This window comes from Pleurodeles waltl, chromosome 10, assembly GCF_031143425.1.
Source record: "Pleurodeles waltl isolate 20211129_DDA chromosome 10, aPleWal1.hap1.20221129, whole genome shotgun sequence".
NCBI classification, from domain to species: Eukaryota; Metazoa; Chordata; class Amphibia; order Caudata; family Salamandridae; genus Pleurodeles; species Pleurodeles waltl.
This window is the reverse complement of record NC_090449.1, coordinates 625059132-625084153: the sequence shown is the minus strand read 5'-3', so window position 1 is coordinate 625084153 and position 25022 is coordinate 625059132. Positions and strand designations below refer to the sequence as shown.

Genomic DNA, 25022 nt, shown 5'->3' with positions numbered 1-25022 from the left:
ATGCTTTATCAGCTCTAGAACACTCCACACACTCTAACACTGTGCTCAATGTGAACATCCATCCCTGGCCACCAATACATGAGTCTCAACCTTTCCTTGGTTTTAGAGATTCCAGGGTGACTCATGAGCCATAGACATTAATTCATCTCTCAACTTTCTTGGTGGAATAAGCCTAGTCCCTCTCAATACCAAATCACCATGTGAGGATAATTCATCCCTGACTCTCCAGAACTCACTTAATCGCTGATCATTCTTCTCAGTACCGTCCCATCCTTTTCTGATCTTCTCGACAACCTGTTGTAAAACCTCATCACCAATCAACTCTGCCAGCCACTTGCTTTCTTTGATTATCCCTTTTCTTCTCTGATCTCACACACACACACATCAAAATCATCATCATCACGCATAAACTCATCCTTAGGTCCCAAATCATCATCAGTAACCAATCTTGAACAACAATCAGCAATGTTATTCTTCGCCCCGGGTATATACTGGACTCCAAGATTAAATTCCTGTAGTGCCACCACCCACTTTCTAATCCTGCCATATACAGCATCCAAACACTTTTTCTCAAAAATGTATTTCAAAGGTTTATCATCTGTTCTTACCAGACACTTATTACCCCAGATGAACTTCCTCAGCTTATTCACCGCCCAAAACACAGCTAATGCTTCTTTCTCAATTACAGAATAATTTAACTCTGCTCCCCTTAAACACCTTGATATGAAAAGTATGGTTCTCTCAACCCCATCATGTTTGCATCAAACCAGCACCAAGCCCCTTTGCACTAGCATCTGACATAATTACAGTATCTTGCCCAGGTTCAAAACTCTGCAAGCTAGAGGCAAACCTCAAGCTTTGTTTCATATCCACAAACTCAGTTTCACATTCCTTGCTCCATTGAAAGGTGACACCTTTCCTCACAAGTTCTCTCATAGATTTCGTTTTATCTGCCAAACTGTCAACGAACCTGCTGTAAAATTCAGCTACTTCTTCCTTTGATGAAGGACTCGCAAGATTGAGAATTGTCTATTAAGTCTTTCTTTTGTTCAGTACCTCTGGAGGAAATCCTGTGACCAAGATAGTCAATCTCATCAAGGTTAAATTTACAGTTTTCCGCCTTCAACGTTCGACCACTCTCCTTCAATTTCCTCAGAACCTCCCGTACTCTCTCGTTGTTTTGCTCTTCGTCCTTGCCATACACTAAAATATCATCTTGATATATCTTGATTCCTCAAACTCCCTTAAGTACTCTTTCCATGGCACGTTGAAATACAGAAGCAGCTGAAGCAAGACCAAAAGGCATACAGATAAAATTATAAGTACCAAACAGAGTAACGAATGCCGTTAAATCTTGAGAATCTTTATGCAACTTTATCTGATGATATGCAGAAGTCAAATCTATAGAAGAGAAACGTTGAAAAACAAGGAAACCTTATTAGAAATATCCCAATGTATTAAAATGGCTGCTAAGCATGGTGAAAACACTTCCTGCTTGAAGCCAAATCCTCCAGGAAGTTGCACTTGTACGTAGATGCACTTCAAACCTCATGTGACTCAGTCACTGAAGTGCCGGAAAAGGATCCAGTTGAATGCACATAAAGGAGATCACGTGTCGGTAAGTTTTCTTAAACGTGCTCATATTGAGGCAGTACTTGCGTTGAGAAGGTGCAGTAAGGAGGCAGAACGCGGCAGATCGCACACTTTTCTCAAGCGTGCTCGCGCTACCAACTGTAAGAAAGAAAGGCAGTAAACAGGTCCTGCACCAAGGTGAGGATTCCTGACTGCGACTTCCTGTAATGTGTGGTATCATCAAAATAGAAATGAGTCGATAGAATGTCACAAAGAAAAACTCAGCAAAACACACAATACGAGTTGGAGTGTCTTTATCTGTGTTACTCCCTGGTTCTTCGTCCCTTGTCGCCTCGAAGAGAAGAACACGGAGACTCTTCAGAAGATGATCGTTCTTCTGTTTATTTAAGATATAAGTACGGAAAGCACCCCAGCTTGCCGATCTGCTTCCGGTCTCCCTTCACTCCTTCAGCCGTCGCCGTCACCTTGGTTACACCCCAAGGTGCTTCCAAAGCGCATTCTAAGTATAGAATGCCACAGAGCCCTCTCCCTTTACATCAATGTACCTTTTACATCATTTGCAACAAACACAGGGTGGATGATCAACTCTTCATTGGGATCGCTGGAGGAATAATAGACATGTTGGTTCAGAAATGGACCATTTTGGATTGATTGTACTCTGCATTAATATCAGCTACTTATTAACTAAGAAGCAGCCTCCTGAAGAATTGTTGGACACATTCCACCAGAACCAAGGCTGATACTACTGCGTTAGTACACAAAGTGCCTATCCTGGACATCTGTCAGGTTACTATGTGGGTTTCCCTCCACATGTTCATGAAACACTAATGCCTGGAGGACAAGCTGGTCTGTTGAGATGGGCATGACTGTTCGGTTCGCCAGGACTTTTTGGTTTAAGCCAGTTTGCAGACCCATCTCATTGCTTTAGTAGCCATTCTGAAGTGAGGAATCTGTTGTTAGAAGGCTCTCAGATGAACAAGTTACTTAGCTTCAGTAATGTTTTTTTTCTAGTAGAGAGACCAGCAATTAACTGGAGATTCCTCACCAACCCTCCCATTCTGCAAACTGGGCTCTTCACCTAAAGGATCCCATTAGACTCTGCACAATGGTTACAAAGTATTCTGACGTGGCTTTACATTTTTGGTGCGGAAATAGTCACAAAAGAAACCAATATCAGCGTGCTGGGGTAGCACCTATATAGGCAACGCGTACATCACTTATATTGCGGACAGTGCTGATGCAGAGCCACCGATGCAATGCCAAGGTACTGCTCAAGATTTTCCAGATCCAGTCTGACACCTATTAATATTCTAAGTGAGGGGGTCTGTGGTTAGATAGTCTCTACCAGAAAAAGCGTTACTGAAAGTAAGCAACACTATCCAAAATAGGTCTTTCGACAGCAGCTAAAGCTTGCCGTGAGTAGTAAAATGTGTTTGGAATGTGTCCTGGTTGAATCCACTTAGCACAACAAAAAACATTTCTTGCAGTGTCAGTGTTCTAAGCATTTAATGTTTTTTGTTGATTTTTATTATGTTGACTGAGAAGAAACCCAGGTCTACAGATACCTTGATTTACTAGAAAACATTTCAAGACCAAAATGTTCTTACTCCATATCAGTGTTGTCTTTGTAAAGAGTGCTGGGAGAGTTGCTGGATTATTTGAATCTTGTACTTGGCTGTTCAGTGTTCTACTTCTGTGCGGATGGTATTTATAGAGCTTGCCTGTGCAGAAAACACTGCACTGGGAATTCCATTTCAAGTGCTGGGTTATTAACTGAATGCGCTCCTACAGTGCCTGTTCCATTCTGTTTCAAGGTCGAGCTTTTATTCAAGTTAGATAGTGCTGAGCACCGTAAACACCCCATATTTGTGCTGGTGAATCGTTCGTAAGGCGGTAAGGTGTAAATTACTGAGAGCAGCCAGTTGCAAGCAGAAACGTTGCAACTGAAATTATCAATTTGCATGAAATACACAACGTCAGGCCGAAGGACCTAAATAAAAGATAAAATGCATGCACAGTGTCGTTGTTGGTGTCAGTTGCGATCAATCACATGAGCACCTAACCATAATTCCAGACATCGCATAGGAAAATGAGTCGGCAACTGTCCTGGAACCAAATAAATTCATCTTCAGAAATTCACTTTAAATGTAAACTCTTTAAAGAACAGACTTGGTTTTCTCCACACTATATAGGGGATTATTCTGCCCCTTCAGGTTTACAAATGGAAGGGTGGAATCTTGCTTTTCTTTTCTCCAGCGCAAATGCTCCACTCCATCGCATCCCAACCTCCCCCCCCCCCCCCCCCCCCCCAAAAAAAAAAGAATCTTACATTCTGCATACCTGCAAATAAGAGATCTGGCTCTTTTGCCTGATATGAATGCTGACCAACTATTAAGGCTTTTAGTGTTGTTCGTTTATTGCAGTTTGACAGTGTACATTCCGCTTAACGTCGTATACATCCAAAATTTGGGAAGAAGTGAGTTTTCGTTTGACATCACAGAGTGGTCGTCCCTGGCAGTAATGTCGGCCATATACCATGAAAAGATCCAACGCTTCATTTGTGCTGTCTGCCTTGCATGTACTATACATACTGATAACATTTTTCTCCTCCAGGTTCATGTGATGTTTTTATTGTAGGATGTCAAAACACTGCTTGCATGGCCCTACTACACATCAATTGACTTTCTACTTTCTAGTGCTTGTTCCCAACGGATGGCATCAGGGTTTTGGTTGCATAGGTCCTATTTTATTGCAGTAGTATGTCCTGGCTTATGAGCGCCACTCCTGGTTGGTCTGTGCTTATTGTCTAAATGACACGTTTCATCAGCTTATTGTTCGTGTCTATTGTCTTTTTAGATGCTGCCTCTTTAAATCTTGAGTACCTATGGTCAAGCACCCCAGCTATGTGTACTGTTATTGATGTGTTTCCTTTTTTGGGATTGTGCCTAGTTTATTTGCTTCCTTAAGTGCGCTTCAAGAATTTGTACCATTGTAGTGAGGATGATAGTCAAACCTAAGTTGAGTAAATCTTTTCATGGTCCATTTCTAGCTCCCCAACAACCCTGTCTCCTTCCACCTTATACCTGTTTCTATTCTTTGCATGACATTTCATATACATTGTGTTATGGGGATAAATACTCGAAGACTCTTAAGTGTTCATATAGGCTGTCCTGGTATCTGGTTTATTTCAGCCTTCATGCTGGTGACAGTCTTAACTTGATCAAGAAACTTTCCTGAAGTTCTGGTCGACTTTGCAGCTTTGGCACACCTTTACTTAAAACACCGGTCATAATTAATCATTATTGTATGTTTTTCTGTTGCTTCAAACCCAAAGCATGGAATTCTTGTCGTGGGTCCATTTTAGTTTGTTGCTTGGGCTCAGTGATAGCTGAGCTTAGGCTTGCGGCCTCTGCCCTTTTTTGTCCAGTATTCATGTTCAGTTTTATTAATTTTAATTTTGCTTCTTTAGTGGGATTGTTTTAATTCCATTAGCAACTGCTGTTCTGAGGAGGCACCATTATCAGTCCTATGGATGACATACTTTGCATCATGTTTTTTCCTCTGAACTACAAGAACAGAATACGAGGCACATACAATAATATTTTGTATTGCCGGCTCAAAGACTGCGTAAATAGTCCAGCACTTAGGTACATACCTGCGTCAGTTTTCTGTGCATGAACATAAACATATGCTCTTTAAAAAACATTTTGTAGGACAGAAGGCATTAAAGGGGATTACCCTTGATGAGGGATGCCCATCTTGGTGAGTTACATTTTTGGGGAAAAAAAGCAGACTGTAGTGGCCCAGTAGCAAATGGGGCGGGAGGGCGTAATCCTATAGAGTAAGACATTAGGAATTTAAAAACCGGATGGGGAGGAGGGGGCAGGTGAGTGACAGAAAAGCAGAAGCAGGCGAACAAATACATTTCACGTGCAAAACAGCACAACTGAGATGAGGGATGGGTGTGACAGCAACGTAGGATGTGGAGGTAAATGAAAGTGTAAAAAAAAAATTAAAAAAAAATGAGCATGGAGGTGCAGTGAGAAAAGCAATGGACGAGCTGGGGTTGCAGAACGTGGAGGCAACAGTAGGATGGAAGAAGTAGCAAACAATGGAAACCGCAAGAAAATACAAGGATTCATTGGTTGGGACAAAGTTTGGTGGGGTTAAAAACAAAAAACGGGATGGTGAGAGGTAGGGAAGCAACATTTGGGGATGGGAGAGAAGCACAGAGTTACACGGGAGGTGGGAGTATGAATTGGGTAGCGTCACCTTGGGGAGAGGTTGAGAGCGCAAGAAGGCACATGAACACCACACTTCAAGAGATGGAGAGAGCAAAAAGGCAAATGCACACTACACTTCAGTGGAGTGCTAAAAACAAAAGGAACATTAATTCCCTAAATGGGAGTAGTGGGTGGATAAAAGTCATTGAAACAAAATGATAGCAAAGAAGCTATGCACCAAGGGAGGGACATACACAGAAGACGAGGGAAAAGTCATCAAATAAGAAGCAAGCAAATTAGATTGACAAGAAAACCAACTAACAATGAGCAGTGAGCTGACCCAAAGCCCACTCTAAGTATTGGCATCGCACACAATGTTTTTCAACAACCATGCAGGGAGACATAAAGAGAACTCAAATCATGGCTGATAAATAATCACTTTTCTTCATCTTGTTCATGCTCTCTACATTAAAAGTATGGAACCATGCATTTATCTGCACAGGATAAGAGTCGTATTTGAAGTGTCCATGCACTTTTACCTCTGTATTGTTATTTTGTTCTGTGTTTATTTATCTAACCTAGTTTCGGTTCATAGTGTCAGTTTCGTACTGGACATGTTTATTTTCAGAACTTTGACTTGTTACTTTTACTATGGTTCCTTGTGCTGTGTATATTCTTTGTAAAGATCCTCATTGGCGTAGCACTGCATTACACAGCACTTGCACAAATTCATTTGTTGGGGTCCTCGAAGACTCTGGCGTATTGCCTCAGCAGTCTTAATACATTTGGGAACGGGAGATAAGAAATTGTGTTTCTGGTTGTCTGAGGTTGTTTAACCTGCAAATGAATTGTCTTGTCTAGTTTGACTTCTTCCGCTTGGTCAGTCAGGTGTTGGTTATCAGGTCCTTGTTACTTTTTTTGTTTACTTCTCATAGGATCCTTTAGATTCGGAAGCAGGGACTAGTTCTTATTAGCTTAGCTTAATTTAGCCCCCTACTTCCTGAGTAGTATGATTATTTGAGTGGTATCCAAATTCTTTATTTTCTCATTGTGTCCTCTGGTCCTACCAAGCACAACTATGTGGTCGGTCTGTCTCTTTTCTTTTGTGTGTGTTTTGGCAAACCAACATCTGAGCAGTTCCGACTTCTGAAATGTTGTTTTGAAGCAGGAAGTTTTAAAAGCTTGCTATTACCAGGGACCTTTTGAATATCCTATATATGTACAGCCATGTATGTGGTGGGCTACGCATGAATGTTTCATGTAGTACTGACAAGAATTTAATCCAATGTATGCAAAGACTCCTAATTAGTTTTAGTTGGATTTTGTATAGAAAGATTAAGAAAATAGCCTGTCTCAACTTAATTTGCTCCCCTAGGGAAAAAAACTTATAAGAATGACTAATGTAAGTTGTCGAGGGCCTGACTCTTGGCAGATTTACAGAATAACATCATACTACGTAAAAGTTTCATTTTTATTAATTGTTTTACAGTTTAGACGTGGATGTCTCAAATCTAGTGTTTCTGGACTTAAATCATCCCCACATGCTTTTATAACCTCCAGAAACTTCACAATTTTATGGGTAAGGAGGGACTGATTAGATTCGTAGGTACAGTTTAGTTTATGCAGTGATTGTTCTGTACCTAGATATGACCTCTTTCATCCTTTTGTTCTTGATCGTTTCCCCCAGGCATGTCCATACATAATTTCACTCTTTAAAAAAAAAAAAAAAAAGAAATATCGACCTATAGAATAGCTGTTGAAAATGACCATTTATGCAGGATTATCCCCAAATGACTTGCCTCTCACCTCCTGTTTTGACTGTGTGCTGCATTTTGTTTTTGCTGGCTTTAGGACTCTGGGCACTTTATCACTGCTGACCACTGCTAAAATGCAAGTGCTCTCATCTAAATTGTACTTATGATTGGTTTCGCTGTGATTGGCATATTTGATTTTCTAATAAGTCCCTAGTACGGTGTGCTATGTGTGCCCAGGGCCTGTAAATCAAATGCTACTAGTGGGCCTGCAGCACTGATTGTGCTATGCACATACGTAGCCCTTTAAACATACCTCAGGCCTTGCGCTGCTGTGTCTGTGTATGCAGCTTTAAACTGCCATTTCGATCTGGCAAGTGGATCCACGTGCCCGTCCCAAACCTTCCCTTTTACTACATTTAAGTCACCCCTAAAGTAGGCTCAGGGCAGCCCCATGGGCAGGGTGCAGTGTATTGAAAAGGTAGGATGTGTATTGGTATGTTTTACATATCCTGATAATGAAATACTGCTGCATGTGTTTTTTGCTATTGTGAGGCCTATCTCTCCCATTGGGTAACATGGGGTTTGCCTTGAAATATCTTTTAAGTATAGTTTCCCATTGCGAGCAGATAGAGATATGGTTATGGAGTTTAGGGTCTCGGAACTCAGTTTAAGAATGCATCTTTTGGTGAAGTTGGTTTTTCAATATTGAGTTTGAAACTGGCCCTTTCTGAAAATGGACATAAACCATTCTGTGCCTCTGCCTGTCTGCTGAATACATGTCTGGGTCAGGATGACAGGTGGACTGTTTGTGCATTCACTCTAGACAGTCACACAAAGGGAGCGGAGATGTGCCCTGCATATCTTGATGGCCCATCAAAAGGCTTGTTGGTTTTCCTGAGCTAGTCTGCTGGATTCATTGCTGACATTTGCATCTGAATAGGGCTGTGCCTGTCCTCACACAAAGCAGTCCCCAACCCCACTGGAGTGTCAGGGGCCAGGGCAGGGAAAGGCAGCGTCTTATGCACTACAAAGACTTGTCTTTGAAGTTTTCCTACTTTAAAGACAGAATTGGGTATAAGTACTGGACTTCAGACACCATGTAGTCAGAACACTTGTGGACTGAGGAAATTCTGCCAGGAAGAGGAGCTGGATGCTATAGGAGGATCTGCCACTCTGCCTGTTGCTTTGTTATGCTGATCTGCTACTTGCTGCTTCGGTCCTGGGAGTGAAAGGACTGGACTAGGCTTTCTACATCCTGCTTCCAAAGGTTCTCCAAGGGCTTGGACTTAGATGTCCCCGAGACTTTTTAACAGGTGGCAAGCTAAGACTTCACCTACCAGTGCCTGGGCTCTCGCTGAGAGTTCTGACTTGCCAAGTGGTGCCAAATTCAGATCCTGGGCCCTTGGGAGTGAGTTCTGGTGCAACAAAGAAGAAACTAGTGCATCAACTTCAGAATAGGTGCTGCTCTCTGACCCAGTGCCGCTGCCTGCACCGGAGCAATGGTCCCCGCTGAGTGCAACGACTGTGACCTACAGCACAGGCCCAACACAGCCGCAGCGCCTCCGAAGTCCTGCCACGGTCATCAGCAACCGTAGCACCCAACTCTGCTGCAGTACCTGTGGCTATGTGGTGTGCTCGCAACACCACAAAGACAACGCCTCATGTCTTAACCTGCTGGATTCATCGATCCCCGCCTTGCCATATGGAACCCACTCCTCTCTGCCAACGCTGAATCACCTCCTCTGGAACAGGAAAGAACATCACTTGCCTAGCAGTAAGGAACTGACGCCGCACCAACTCCAGCGACGCCTCACCTCCCGACTCCGTGCAATGTCTGTTTCCTCATAGTTTTTCAATGTACTTTAATCAAGGTCTACTTTACTCCGTAGGCGGACCGTGCTTCCTTGTGAGTGACACATTACCTTTGGAAGCGACTCCGTCAAGCTGTGTGGATACCCCAGTTGAGGCTATTATGTTTCTGAGTGCTATACTACATTTAATCTTTGAAAATTCATGTGTTGTATATGTTGAATGTTTGTTGTTTTTGGTCTTGTGTTACTCAAATATTTGATATTTTTCAAAACTGGTTTGAAGTACTTTTGTGGTGTTTGTGTGTAAATACTTTACACATTGTCTCTGAGATTAGCATACCTGCTTGTACCAAGCTACCAAGGGGGGTGAGCAGGGGTTATCATAGCTGTGTGACTCCCTAACCCTGACTAGAGTGAGAGTCACTACGTGGACAGGGTGCAAACCACTGCCAACTACAGATCCCATTTCTAACATGAGCTGTGTGGAAAATTGGGGTGTTAAGCATGGACTGGCCAGTTTGCTGTAGAGGAGTGCCCGTCCTCCTGTTTAAAATGCTCAGAGAATGTTCCAGTGTGCTGTTTTGCAGCTTGGAGGCCTTGTTAGTTTGAAAGAAGGGTTGAAGTACCAAGTATGTTTTCCTGTGCTTGAGACTCATGTCATATGTACCATCTGATGCCCTATATGATTTGGATTTTGCTCAAACATAGGGTTTCAGGTTGTGTTTGATTGCTGGGCTTTTGTCATGTGTAGCTACTTCCCCACACGGCCAGGCTAGTACTTTTCTAGCTGTTCATGGCAGCCTATCCGTGGTCGTGGATTTTCAGGCCTTTCACTCTTTCAGGAATCTTCCTGTCTGCTCTCCGTTTATAAAGCCATGAGTCTGAGGAAAATAAGAGGTGATGGATGGGATGTTGGAATATTCTCAGCCACTGGTAATTACTCAGGGCCTCATCCCTCCCCTGTACATTGAAATGACTGGATAGTTGGCAGGATAACTGAGCTGTCTCCCCTGAAGGAATATGGAATATGTTTCACCCTGAAGCAGGTACCTGTCCAGTCTACTAGTAATCTGTTTTATTGCCCCCCTCAGTGCCACAGGCCCAATTGTCATGGAGAACTTTGAGACAGTGGTGCTTCGTTCGGCGACCAGTTGCTCGGCCTGACCCACACTTTCTAAAATTGGAGAGTGGCACTCTTCTCCTTTCCACATTTGCCTGACAGAAACAGTGTAACAAGTAACGATGCTAACCAGGTGAGCACAAGGGAGAATGAAAAATTTCCTAGCTGTCGTAACAGAAAGTTTCAGTTCTATTAAGGCCTCAGGGGCGAGGATTAGGCATTTTTCTTTTTCATTTCACTCCAGCAGCCATTAAAAGGTACAACATTTCCCATGAAACATAGGGAAAGAAAACGTCAGCCAGTTCACCAATCCCAGCGCTTCATCTGGGTAAATTCCTGTGAGTGTTTCTAACCCCCCTCTTTATTCCTGCGACACAGGTTCTGAACTTCATATACTCTTCTTTTGTTTATTTGAATCTGACACTGCGAAATAAAAAGATCCCATAAAACTCCTGGCAACGACTTCATAGAAAAATGTACTCTGTACAGATAGCCTTAATGAAGAAGTGCAAACAAAGAAAATTGCTAGGGTCACTTTAAATAGCTTTTTAGAAACAGTTACTTACTTTATAACGCAGATTCATTGGGTGGGAAGATAAAACTTTAGTCAAGGGAGGGTTAATCCTCGTCCTTAATAGAATTGAAACTTTCCGTTACAATAGCTAGGGAATTTTTCGTTCTATATTGGGACCGGAGGCGAGGATTAGGCAAGTTTAAAGCTTGTCAATGACCAAGATTAGAAACCAGCTTGAAGTAGTACCTTTTAAAGGTAGAGTCCGAGGATCTGCTGCATTTAGAATTTCTTCTAAACGCACCCCCCAGAAAAAATGTTTTGGAAGCCATAGTTTCACGCACAGAATGAGCTCTGAAACGAGACCTGTCAATTTCAGCTTCTTGCATGACCTCTCAAACCCAGCTTAGTTCTCCTGGAGATATGGAAAGAAATCCCTTCAGGGCTGTAGACTCTACCGGGTAAATACCATGCTCTCACATCCGATTCCCTACAACATGATATCGAACAAAGCAGAGTAGCCGGTTTGGCAGAGATCTGTTTCCTAGACAGATACCTGTTGGACAGCCAGGATTTAAACTCCAACACCTTATTCACATCCCACAGAGTAGAATAGAGAGGCTCAGGAGGATAGGACAAACGAATACCCCTTATAAGTTTGCACACCTACGGATGCTCGCCTACCGACAAATGACCTGCTGATATTGCCGATCTGAACGTATTAATAGTTTTGTAAGCTAGGCCCTCTGAAGCCAAGGAGGCTAAGAAATTCAAGACACAGACAACTCCTGGCCCCCATCGTATCCATCTGCCGTTCATGACACCAAGTGCCCTATCTTGACCAGGCAGACTGGTATCTTTTGTGGGTACTCTCTGCTCAAGCTTTTGATAGTAAGGAGTCAGCTTCTGCTGAAATTCCTGGGACCTGCCTAGTTCCCTGTAATCCGCCACGCCATCAGACGGAGGGAACCTAATTGAATCTGGGGATGCCAATTCTCTTGCGGATCCTCAAGATGATCTTGAGACGGGGGTAGACCGATTGGAAAATCCCCAGAAAGTTCCATCGGAACTGGAAACCAGTCTTGAGACCTTCAGATCGGGGTTTCCACTGCCACGTTTGCTTGTTGTCTCCTGACTTGGGATGATAACCTCGTTATCATGGAAAATGGAGGTAATGCAAACCCTCTTTCCAAGCTCCAATCCTGGAGAGACGCATATGCTGCCATTGCCCTGGGATCTGGACGCCAGCTGCAATATCTCTACAGCTGGTTGTTCAGTCGAGAGGCAAAAAGGCTGCTGGAGAACAGACCCCAAAGATTCTGGATTGCTTGGAAGACTGGTGGTTGGAGTTTTGAAAGACTGTTGTCCTGCCAATGATGGGTGTGCCAATCCGCGACCTGTTTGGAAACCCCCAGGAGATGCTCTGTTGTCAACAAAATCTGGTTGCTCAGACAATAATCCCAAAGACTGCAAGCCAAGTCTGATAGAATCTTTGACTTTGTGCTGCCCAGATGGTTGATGTAGCGAACTGTAGCTACATTGTCCATCTTGAGCAAGCACAACATCTGGCCTTGCCCTTGGTCCAGGATCTTACTGTGAAGGACCCTGTCATCAACTCCTGACAATTTAAATGCAGAGCTTGTTCTGCGGAAGACCATTTTCCTTTGTGGAGATGAAACGTCTTTAAGCGTTGCAGGGCTCAATAGTGGAGGGGCCCTGGGAAGATGGCCTGAATCGAGGAAGACAGCAGACCCACTATCCTGGCCAACTGCCACAAAGTTATCATGGGTTTGGACACAGAGCGTCTAAGTTCTTGTTTGATCTTGGAAAGTTTGGACGTCAGAAGGCTCAAGGTGTCCTTGGCCGAATCCAACAAGAACCCCATAAATTGAATGTGCTGGGACAGGGAAAGAACGGACTTCTTTTCGTTGATCACAAACCCCAAGGACTCTAACAGGTCGATAGTCAGCAATTAAAGGGAGAGACGGATAGGGCATTAATTCAGAATTAATATGTCGTCCGAATAGACTATTAATCTGATCCCTAAAGCTTGCAGATGTTCCACCAACACACCAATGGTCTCACCACCTTGTTGAAACACCAACGAGCAGAAGATAAACCGAAAGGAAGAGTCAAACTTGAATATCTGACATCGCCATTGAAACTGGAGGAAACTTGTATGTGGAGGAGAAATCCGCACTGCGAGTTATGCATCTTTGAAGTACAATCTGTCCATCCAGTCCTTGGTTTGCCACAAATCCCTGAGAAGATTGATCCCCTCCATCTTGAATTCCCGTAGATTGATGACCGGTTGATAACCTCCATCCCTCTTCTCTACCAGGGATATGTTGCTGAGGAAACCCCTGGGGTGAATCTGCGTTGGAACAATTACTCCTTTGTGCAAGAGACTGGAGATTTCCTCGTCTATCAACGACGTGATCGGGATTGAAAAGAAGTGGTTTGGGACGGCAGGGCTAGTAGGGGGACTCATAGAACTCTACCTGGAACCCCCCGATCGTCTGTAAAAACCAGGCATCCGAGGTTAAGACGTCCCACCTGTCGGAGAAAAAAACTGTCTGCCCTCTATCCGGATGCCCTCGGAGTCCCGAACACTCACCTTGTGGGGAAGCTAAAGCAGCGTTTCCTCTTCCTCTAGCCCCTCGCCAGCATGGATAGGTTCTCGTTTGGTAGAAGGTTCTGAACTTGGATGGGTCTTGCCACTGACCCCTGCAGGACTATGCACCTTTGTAGGAGGCTTGGTGATAAGTGCGGCCAGCTGAGCGCCCCCTGCCACGAACTGCTTCGGCAAAAACATGAGGCCTAAAAATGTGTTTAATTGACATTTGAGCCTTGTCAAAGGAGCTGAAACTGTTAACAAATGTGCTCTCTTCCTTTAGGAAAGGATCGCCAAATAGGTTGCCTTCTGCAATAGGGCGTATGTCTGAGGTGAAGAGTTCCCCAAACTTCTGGTCTGTTTTTATTAGGAGGGATCTATGTCACTCTGTGGAACTTGTGCAATTCCCATTTCCCAAGAATATGATCTCTCTGTAAAACCAGATGGAAATCTCCCCCTAATCTGGGGAGATTAGGGTGCCGGAGGCCTTGGCGTCCTCCACCATGTCAGTGATTTTTGCTAACTGGCCAATGGTATCCAACAACTTATCCTGACATGACCGCCAGGACCTATCGATACCTTCCTTTGGATCTCTAATAAACTTTGTCAGAAAGGTCCTCATTTACGCATCTACCTCTGGGTGTGAGGGCCACCTTCCCTTCCCTTCCATGACTGGTCTGGGACATTTTGCTTTTAGACCGGTCCGAACCTCTTTATCTAGGGGTTTACTCAATCTAGATGCTACATAGGGCGCCACCTTCGGGGCTGGCGTCCATTCTGCCGAGTGAGGATACATCAGCTCATCTGGGTTTAACGTATCCCCGCGGATTCCTGAGGCAAGGTCCCAGGGTTGGTAGGCCCTGCAGAAAGATTGTCCCCAGAGGGACACCAGGGTCTGTTGGAATCCCTGTCCCTATCAGAGGTATGAGGGGAATAATGGTGCCAGTCGTCAAGGTCCCCAGGGTTCTGGGCGTCAAACATTCAAGGGGGACCACCAAGTGACCAATCTCAAGGGATATGGAGCTAGAGTCCTGGGAATCGATAAAGGCCTTCTTGAGGTGCTCAAACAAGTCCAAATCTACCCCAGTTTCTTCCTTGGGGTCTGAGACTGAATGGGATGGCTTCCCAGGAGGTAAGGGGGGCAGAGACCCTTGTGTTTCATCCCTCGAGCTGAGGGGTTTTAAGCACTGGGCCTGAAGTTGCTGGATTTTCCTCTCCAGAGGGGCAACCTCTTGTGAAACCGCCTTAGATACTGAGACATCCATTATTTGGCAATAGCAGTCATCTATAGGAAGGTAAGTAACTTCCCCTTCCTCTCAATAATTCCTCAACTCCTCCCTCCATTCTTAAATTATAAAGATAGTGTAAATCACTGTCTTTGAAAATTAGGGGAATCCCCTATTATAATATATCCCTTACAGGGTTAATTGCAGTGACCTTTATGGTCTGGGACTAATACTCACTGATGATCTGAGGAAAATAAAGCTGTCTGTGCGTGTCCCACTTTATGTAGAAAAACCTAACCATGAGAACAGGTTTTCAGCTCCAGACAGTTGCTCTCCTTTGTAATATTGAGAAGGCTTACTGATTAAATCTGCCCCTGAGCATATAAGGCCATGCGTGCTTCACCAAACCTCAGGACAGGTGAATGACGTGCCAGCCGTGCGCGAGTATAGACGGGCAGCGCATGTAGAAGTATAGTGCGGTTCCCCTAGCAATCGGAAGACCGCACCGTGCCGGGACTCAGTAATGTAAAACGCGGCCACGAAGGGGTGAACTCTCCAGCAGCCGCTATGTCAGTAGAGCAAATCAAAGCAAATGAAGGTGCGAACGCTCAGGCGGCCGCGAGTATAGGGGAAGTTACTGTAAAAAACAGTAGCCCACACTAAATACAGCTGATAACAGTGCAAGCGACGCGTCAAAACTATACATTATATATGTCAAAATATCTATAACCTTCAATTCGATAATAAAAAGGCACTTATCTTTAGCTGCTGGAGCAGCGAAGAAAGAGGAGGATGGAACGTCCTTGCAGGAACTTACCTGGATGTAAGCGATGGGATTGGTGGACTGACTGTTTATTTTCCCTATCTTTTGTGTGAAATGTTTTGTTGTAGTTGTGCCTTTTAATGGCTGCTGGAGTGGAATAAAGGTGAAAGAAATGCCTAATCCTCAGCCTCCGGTCCTGACATGGAATCAAGTAGTTGAACTCCAACCTCAGTCGTCCTTCATTTCCAACTGTGTGGTGTGCCCAGGAATGTCTCCTGTTTGTGATGATCTCCTGTGGCCTGTGAAAGTGTAGGCACTGCTTGCAGCACCACTTAGTGTGTGATTATAAGAGCAGTGACAGTTTCTCTCTTCGAATGTATTCCACATTCTATCCAGAGATCTGAGCTGATCCAGGTTTTCATCCATCTCCTCCAGTGACAGTACCTTTACTTGAAGAACTTTACAGTTGATGCTCTCAAGGAGAACCAGAATTCCCATGAAGCCAGTTGTTACTCGGGCAGGCTTCCGCTGTCTGGCAATTGGTATGAACTGTGCTTGATATACTACAATGTATATTGTTGTGTCCCACTGCAGACCTGCTAACCAGAGGCCACATCTTGCAGCTCCTGGTTTCACCCAGCAGCAATCTCCAGCCGAAGACAGTTCACAGCATTGATCAGACACAGGAACACTGCTAAACTGTTAAAGTTCTCTGCTTAGCCTTTATAAAGCTAATTGTGGCAGCTAAGACGTTATTTTAAAGTGACCCCATCATTGTAACTTCCAGCAGAAGCAGAGCTCTATTAAAGGATATGAAGCTCTGGATCAACATCACTGTAGACAAGCCTCTCGAACACTCCAGTGAAAAAACTACTGCCATGCACATTATCTTCAAGGAGAAGATTGGCAATTTTGGAAAACTGACAATACAGAATAAGTGGCTGTACCATCCGTGGTACTTCCACACAGCACAATGAACTGATGAGTCCTGGACCGCGTAAAGCTCCATAACTCACTGAAGCCTAAATCTTGTGAAAACCTTTTTCTGCATCAAAACCCATCACCGTCTGTGTTCAATCAAGTCTACCTCTAATCCAAGGCACCCTCCAAAACACATCACAAACCAAAAAAATCCTGTTTATGTTGAGGTCCTTTTACCCACCTACAGCTCCTTGATGTCATTAATAAAAATGCTGTCTCCACCAAGTTTTGTGAGATGGACATGACAATGCTTTAAGGCTACCAGTCACTTTAGAAGTCGCAACAGAGTCCACCATGATCACGGTGGTAGACGACACACATTTAAATTGCAGAGAGCAGTAGTCCCTGTCTCCTCTTTTGCACCATAGCTCTGCAGCTTTCCACCCCGCCCGCCTCAAGGCTCTTCTTAGCAGCTTTTGCTTTAACATGGGCTTTAAAGACATAATTTTGTAGTGGTTCATTTCCTTCCTAGACAACAGATTCCATTACATCCAGATCTTCTCAAGGTCTGAGTTTATCCTTTTAGGTTCCATTATAGCCCAAGTCTCCATAATTTCCCCAGTGATCTCCAATCTAAAATTCTCAACCCCTAGCAGTTCTCTGGCAGAGAAGAACAAAGATCTACCAAAATGCATGTGATACAAACTGTATACAAAAATTACAAAGGCTTCTGATTGCCACTGAATGAATACCCCTCCACTGTCCAAGCCTGGATGTTGGACATCTGTCTGGATGTGGACCTCCTCAAAAGCAACTTTGCGCTTAGTGACAGTAAGGAAGAACAAATTCCTGAATGCCTCATTGCAGTGAACCTTGAATAGATTCCTTCCCTGATTGTCACTTGTTATCAAATTACTAGAATTACATGGTAAAATCAGCCTCTGTTTCAAACCTTGAATTTCAAAGATGGCACAGCTCACTCCGTTTTTATTTTTGTTCTGCTAGAGCATTCAAATACACATTTTTCAGTGTCTTACAATATAAAATGTACTTATACATAAAAACTCAACATATAGTCAGTTACATAATTCAGAAAAATACTCAACAAAAGCCCTCTGTCTGAATAAACGCATGATTGATCATAACATCTACAATGGGATATCCAACTTTTGAATACTATAATTTTTCTCTAAAAACGTACACGAGATGCATAGGAGCCTATCCTGTTAAATATAATAATATACTCGAGATGCATTGGAGAGCCTATCATGCTAATTCTAAAAAACAAAAAAAACAAAAAAAAATATATATATATGTATATATATATATGCATCTCTTCTACATCAAATCAAACAATTTATAAATCGAGAGTTTCCAGCAAAATAAAATGCACTGCTCTTCTTTTACAATTTATAATGGTAACTTTTTTTTAATATATACTAAAAAGCATCAGCTGCAATCATGATTGTTACTTCATTATTTTAACTGCTCCCATATAAATCTTAACCTACTTTTCAGCCCAGATGAGCACTTGGCTATTTAAAACCTAATCTATCATATATGTATTAGCAGCCAAGACCTAATTATATCCCTTTGTATAAAAATAAGATGGCCGTCGTTTATTGGAAACGGGTCACTGGACATAACTGATATGCATCAGGCATTATTAAGGGTTACCTCATGTAATCCTGTCAGTGGTGCACTAGGCCTAAACTAATTTGACATCCCACAATACCAGGTTCACAGCGGTACCCTTATGCATAGCAGAGCCTAAATCTAAGGGTTGCTTATTTGTCTGCCCTTGAGCAATAAAATGCCACCACTAGCAAACCCGATCCGAACTAACACGAAAACCCCATTGCTATATCTTCGACCATGTTACCCATAGATGGAACACTGAGCTAAAAAATATTCATCTGATCCAGCCATATGCAAGTCAGTCTTGACTCCCCTCCTGTGTTCAGCATTCTGTTTTCATTTGTTGCCCTAAGTGGGAAAGGTATGCCCAGACATTGGTCCCGGGCTCACTGTGCCACTGGATTCAAGCTAGCCAGGCTGATGAAGTGTGATACCACGAAACTGGTCCCAGGATACTTGTTTCTGGTCCAGAGAGCGCCTGGCATTTTGGAGTGCACCGTTCCCATGGGGAGCCTGGTCAAGACTGATTTGTGTATGGCTGGGTACAAACTGGGGTGTCACGGTGGGCAAAAAAATGATGATTTTGGACGTGGCCCGAGCAATTGCCGGTGTCTGATATTTATTTATTCAGGCATTCCATCCATCACCTTGTTTTCCACTTGAACCATACAGCGTCTCATCTCTTGTACAGCGAGTCAGATACATGATTTGAATGATGGGGTTAGAACTCCATCTTAATCATTCAAGAGGAGCTTGACGTGGGGAAAAAACATCCCAAAATTGTTGCACTTACATCTGGATTGAAGCAATGTCCTGCTTGCCCATTTCCCATACTTTTTTTATTTTATTTTTTTACATCCTTGCCTTTCACCACCTGAAGAGGGCTCTTCATCCTACATCACAACTGTCACCACCACCATTTAAAAAGCCCCAACTGTTATGGTCCTTTTATTCGCAGTGGCATTACTGTAAGGCATTGGTCTTAAAACATGTTGATGCTATGGTCACCCTGATGTTAAAAAGAAAAAATAACAATTCATTGTGGCAGTGTTTATCTGTGTCTAAACATATGGCCAATTGGGTCTTTCTAAAGTGTAAAAGTATCCACAGTGTGTATCTTTGTACTCTGAGTTTGAGGCCCTCGCACACCTACGCCTACACCCAGCCTGGATATGAATGACGAAATAGATAATGACCGCCAATTACATAGTGGCGAACTGCTGCTCTATTTTTTTTTTTTTTTTCTTTCAGAAAAAAACAAAGCCTGGTTATCTGCATAATGCTTTGCCAGTGCCTGCTGGTGCCCCTCTTGGGATCTTAAAGAATCCCCTCAACCAATGGAGATCCTATCCCTAAGTTGGAAGAACCACAACAAAGTGGAAGAACTAAGAAGAAAATACCTGAAATAAGTGGAGCGGAGGGACTCATTTTAATATATGCTAACCCTGGAGAACGGCAGTTACAGGAAAGTAACTCATTTCTTATGTCTGATGTTGGGGACCCTAGGTCAGAGGTCACAAAGGCCTGACCTTGTAGACAGAAACAATGTTCATGAAACTCCCCATTTGCATTGACCTACCTGTTTCATCTGCTCCCATGTATCTGGAGCTTGATGTGTCATGCATTGTCGCAACTTCAGTAGTCATACTTTTATAGCTTTTACTGTAAGTGCTGTGTTCTTTTTCACACTGTATTGCCTGTATTTTGTAGTGCAAGTATTGTCTGTATTTTTGGTTATTTATATAAATATTTTTATTAACTTTTCTAGTTTTCCTCATTTTTCAGCATTTACTAAATTGATCTCAGTTAATGGGCAAGATTACCATCTTCAACTGGTAGACACTGCTGGACAAGTAAGAAATGTTTTGTTAACATGTGAAAAGTTGTGTATCATTTTGTGTGTGTGTATATATATATATATATATATATATATATATATATATATATATATATATGTGTGTGTGTTTACATTTATTGCAAGAAAGTTGTATATCAAAATTTTCTGAAGGTGCTTCCCTCACTTTTGTTCGAGATGGGAAGAAGGACAAACCACTCTGGAGCTCTAATTGCTTAGCCAATTTATTGAATAAGGCAGAAGAAATGAATATTCACATATTTAAACAGTGAAGACACTTGATTCAAACACTAATCCGTGAAAAAAAAACTAAAATGTGTATAATGATGTAGATTTCTTATTTCATCATACAGTTCGTTTCTAACAATAACAATTTAAATTAAATCATTCTGATGACCTAATTATAACGGGATGGTTTTGTGTGACTAATAACCACCTCTGAAGTTACCACTTAGTTACAATTTCTGGCATACAGATAGAAAACAGACCTTCTTCATCATATGGTTCTTTAACAAAGGCAAATTGGATTTTCATAGTTTATACGGAGGTTGGCTGTACATGAATTTGTTTAAATAGTATTAACCACCTCTGGATTTACCACTTGGTGGTAATGCCAGCATAGAGGTAGAAAACAGACCTTAATACATAATCTGTAGTCTCAATTGTCCATGATTTGTTGTTTCGTATTATGATCTTAAAACATATTTCCTTTTAGTGTTGTTTATATTGCTCTTCAGACATCGCTGCCTTTAAAATTCATATGTGCTAGGGAAAAGTTGGTTTGCAATAGATCAAATTATGTTGCAACTCCAATTATGTTATGTTTGCAATTAGAAAATATCCAAGTTACTACACAGTTAATTACGACTACAGCCTCTATTTTGTAATAAAATACAATCACCTATCATCTAGTAAAGCTCTCAACTTAAGGCTGTAATGGCCACATCATTCAGCCTTTTTTACACTTGTTGATGTACTTCAGCACAACAGAAATAGTTTCACAGTTCAACACAGCCACATCATAAACGCCTTAAAAGGGAAAATAAAATGATGGAAATTGTTATATCCATTCAATCTTGTGTTATAAATTGTATGCTAATTAGAGATACATTTACCCCAAATTCCTTTAAAAACGCTTTCTGAGTAGCTATTGATGACAAAACCGGGTCCAAAAAGCTTGCTGTTCAATATTAAAGGGTATTACAAATGTACATGTAATTCTTTTTCTACGTGAATTCCTCCAGGCATCCTGGTTCTATTATGTACCTGGACTCCTTTCAGTGGAGAGCCAGTCTTCTATCAGCTCTTCCTGGATTCTTGTGGATACAGTCAATAGCAAAATATTTTACTGATTGCCAATCGCTGTTTTGTGATCATGTCTTGCTTTGTCATGGCTCTCATATGGTCAAGTATACTTTTCTTTACAGGCAGAGCTGTGCTTCCCATATCAAGTTTTATGCATGGACACAGTACGCCATAAACAACAAAATCCGCTTTGCATTTAATCTTTTATTGAATGTTGTGTTTCTGTCAGATCTTAGCCTGTTAGCACTTTTTAATAAGGGAGGTGATATATATATATTTTTTTTTTTTTATTATTAAAAAACTGACTATAATGTTAAGGAAGGATGCTGATCAGAAACTGATAACTGCCGCAAATAAATCCATGGTAGAGCACATGTGTGCCTTTTGAAAAATATTTTGACGCATAAGCAGAGAAATTCCAAAGGCAAAAAATGATGACGACACTGGGCACATCCTCGCCTTTGCAAGAAAATTCAAGGCATGGTTACCACTTGCCATGTCTTTATAAGGCTGAACCTCTAGAAAGATCCTTGCCCTAACAGCTCTACATTCACTATTGTGCTATTCTTTGGATGTTGGTTTGTTATCAAATAGGAATGCTTTGCCACAACATGAAGCAGTTCTGTACATGCAGTAGTCTGGGGACCCATGATCGGACACAGATCTAGAAGAAAGTTTCAAGTAGTGGCCTTCGAGTTTCTATTCATCACCATTTGGCGTTCTGTGAATTTGCCTGATAACAAGGCTTTTATTTTGACTTCTTTCATGGTCCTCTAGTTCAGTGTGATGCACTATAGGATACCATGTAAAAATCAAAAATAAGTTAAAAAAAAAAAAAAAAAACATTCCAAATCCAAAGATGACAAAGTAACCTTTTGAGCAAACAGTAATTTCTTTAAATCAGCACCCTTGTTATGTGATGAGATGTGTGAAAAATGTGTCCCATATGTTTGCTTTGAACTCTTCTATTCTGGACAACAGTATCGGCCAAACCTATTGCTTTCTTACAATGGAGCTTGCATTGGTTCTTGATAAGTCCTTGGGTTGCCCATATACCTAAGAGTCTTGTGGAGATTGGCCTGTATGGATAAGCTGCATTAAAAAAAAGTCTTCCAAGTGCATGATAAGGGCCAGTTTCATTGACAAAGTTAAAAGTGAAGGATTTTGTGCTATCAATACTTCATCCCTAAATTCAGAATATTTTTATCATTCTGAAAATCTAACTTTGGTGAAATCTAATCGAGATCGAACTCATGACCCGTCTATCTAAGGTACCTGTACATCAGATTTCAGCCTGGAAACCCCCCACCAATATTGCTTACTGTAAGATGGTTATCAGTCAGTTTAAGTACCTGCCTTTGTAACTGTGGCGCCATTAAGGACAAACACATTTTCTCTTTTTATTGCCCTGTTTACGTTCATCTAAGGAAGTAGGTTAAAACCATTGTTGTGCATTGCAACTTAATTGAAGTCAAACATTCAAATTCTCCAATCCATTCATGGGAACACTTTTTTACAGTATATGGTGGGAACAGCAATATACTTGGCGAACATACTTTCAGCCTTGCACAGTGCTAGATGGCATGTAAAACTAGTGTAGTGCAAGGCCCAAACAAAACTGGGGGGGGGGGGGTCGTCTGGGTTGGGTAATTGGGTGCACAGTGTGCACTCATAGTTTTGTAGGACTTCTGTCCATTCACTTGTTTAACATCATATCTTGGTGGTGGCTGCATACTGAGTTTTTCTGAATCTTTAGCATGACCAGACCTTTAACTTTGTGCCTGTAGAGTGTGGTCTACTAACCTCCTTTGTGGAAAGTTACATTTTAAAGTCCTGCTGCTGACAGTCTGTGCTCGTTTGTGTGGTGAATGTGTAGCACATGTATGGTATATGACCCCTCAATTCGTATGGCCCAAGGTAGAGGATGTGTATTTCTTGCGTTCCTGTGGCAGTGGACATAAACACTGAAGTGTGGATGTATAGAGAGACAGCCATCCGTAGATATTATTGGAGGACCCTGTTAGCAGAAAGCTGCTGGGTCGATGTCCCTGAACACTGTGAATTGATAGACTGTAAGGATGAGGGATGTGTTTGCGGTTTCTGATGCTCAGGGTGAGGAAGTTCTAGGTGGGGCCTATACGTTTATGTGCGCTTGATTACTGCTTCAGGAATGCTGATGAGAGCAGATATCTCACACTTCGTTGTGCCTTTTGTTCTAGAGCTTTGAGCCAGCATTGTCACCTCCTTCTATGAGAGTGTTAACTATGCACAAAGGCGGTGACTAAGAAGAGCTCGAATAGGAAAAGGTTGAAAACATATGGTGAAAGGATAGAGCCTCTAGGAATGGCACATTTGACTGATTCAAATGCATCTAATTTTACAAATTGATCTTGAGGACAGGAACAGCTGAAACCAGTCTTTTAAAAACAGCGGGCTGATCTGTGAGGACAACAAAAGTCTAAGAGGAGAACATTTCTGCTGCAGGAACATATGTGGGATGACACCAAATTTAGTTAAAACTCTTTGTACTGTTCATTTGTGTATGTAAATATTGGGGGTACTTAGGAGTGAACTGTGCCTAGTCCATGCCTATACCCATACTAGTGGTTTTTAGCCTGTGGTCCGGGGACCACTGGGGAAGGGAGGCGGGGTGGGGGGTGCGGCTGTGAAGCCAAGTGTATATAAATAAAGAAGCTAAATGTAAAATTGAAAATTTGAAAACCTTTAAATGTGATGAAATCTGAATTTAGAAGCTATAAATTAGTAGATAGTGTCCTCACACTGATTGAGTCATGGAAACAGTGCTATTGCATCAACCAGAATATAGTATGAACAATGAGTGGCCTCAGTTGAAATTAGTAGAACTCCAACCTTCCCATTCAAGATTCCGCTTTTATTTATATTTGTTTGTGAATTGAATAAAATGTCATCATCTGTATATTTGATGACTGATTGTTTCTATTTTTATGCATTTTTGCTTAGGCAGGGTTCACTAGCTTCCAGTAATTACTTTGTTTTGGCACCCAGATTCTAATAATGATTCGCTAAGGGGCTCTGTATCCCAGTATGATTAAGTGGAGGTCTGTACAACCACTGCAATAGATTTTGGAAAACTTCCATAACAGGGAAGGGGGTTCCAAGATGGTAGAACCTCATTGAATAGTGCAGATAAGATTACAACCTGTTACTGAGAACCTTAATTGTGCTGGGTAGTAGTCACTTTGCTGTGAGATTAAAGTATTTCTTTTAACAAAAAAATATACATTGGACGGACCAACACATTTATTTTACCTGCTATTTGACTGAGTTCAGAGCTTTTGTCCCCAAGTCTTACCTCCATGTTTGACTAGTCACCCTTCCTAGCCTGCAAATCAGTTGTGGGATGGATGTACTTGGCCCAGTGTCTAGAGCCATGGTAGGACGGACCCCAGTGCACCATAGCAAACCACCTTAACCACCAGTTGGGTCCCAGTAGCCACAGTCTGTGCCCCTTCAACAGGGTTTAACACCAAATATACAGAAATCGCCAAAAATGCAAAACTACTGCTTAGCTAGCTCTAGATTTTCCAAGTGTTGTTCAGTTTAAAATAATATTCAAATGGGAAAAATAATATAAAGCGACAGCAGAGTTAACATAATGTTTTGTTTTATTTTATTTTTTTATTTTATTTGTGACAGGTGCTGGGAT

At 42.1% G+C, this 25022-nt stretch overlaps 1 protein-coding gene across 1 annotated transcript in view; it reads left to right on the top strand.

Moving 5' to 3' along the window:
• The window catches only part of RHEB (Ras homolog, mTORC1 binding), a 172618-nt gene that overhangs the window by 63394 nt on the left and 84202 nt on the right, over nucleotides 1-25022 (top strand). Inside the window, exon 3 of the mRNA XM_069211096.1 lies at nucleotides 19960-20027. Within this exon, the coding sequence (XP_069067197.1) occupies nucleotides 19960-20027 (68 nt within the window). The remainder of the gene's footprint in view (nucleotides 1-19959; nucleotides 20028-25022) is intronic.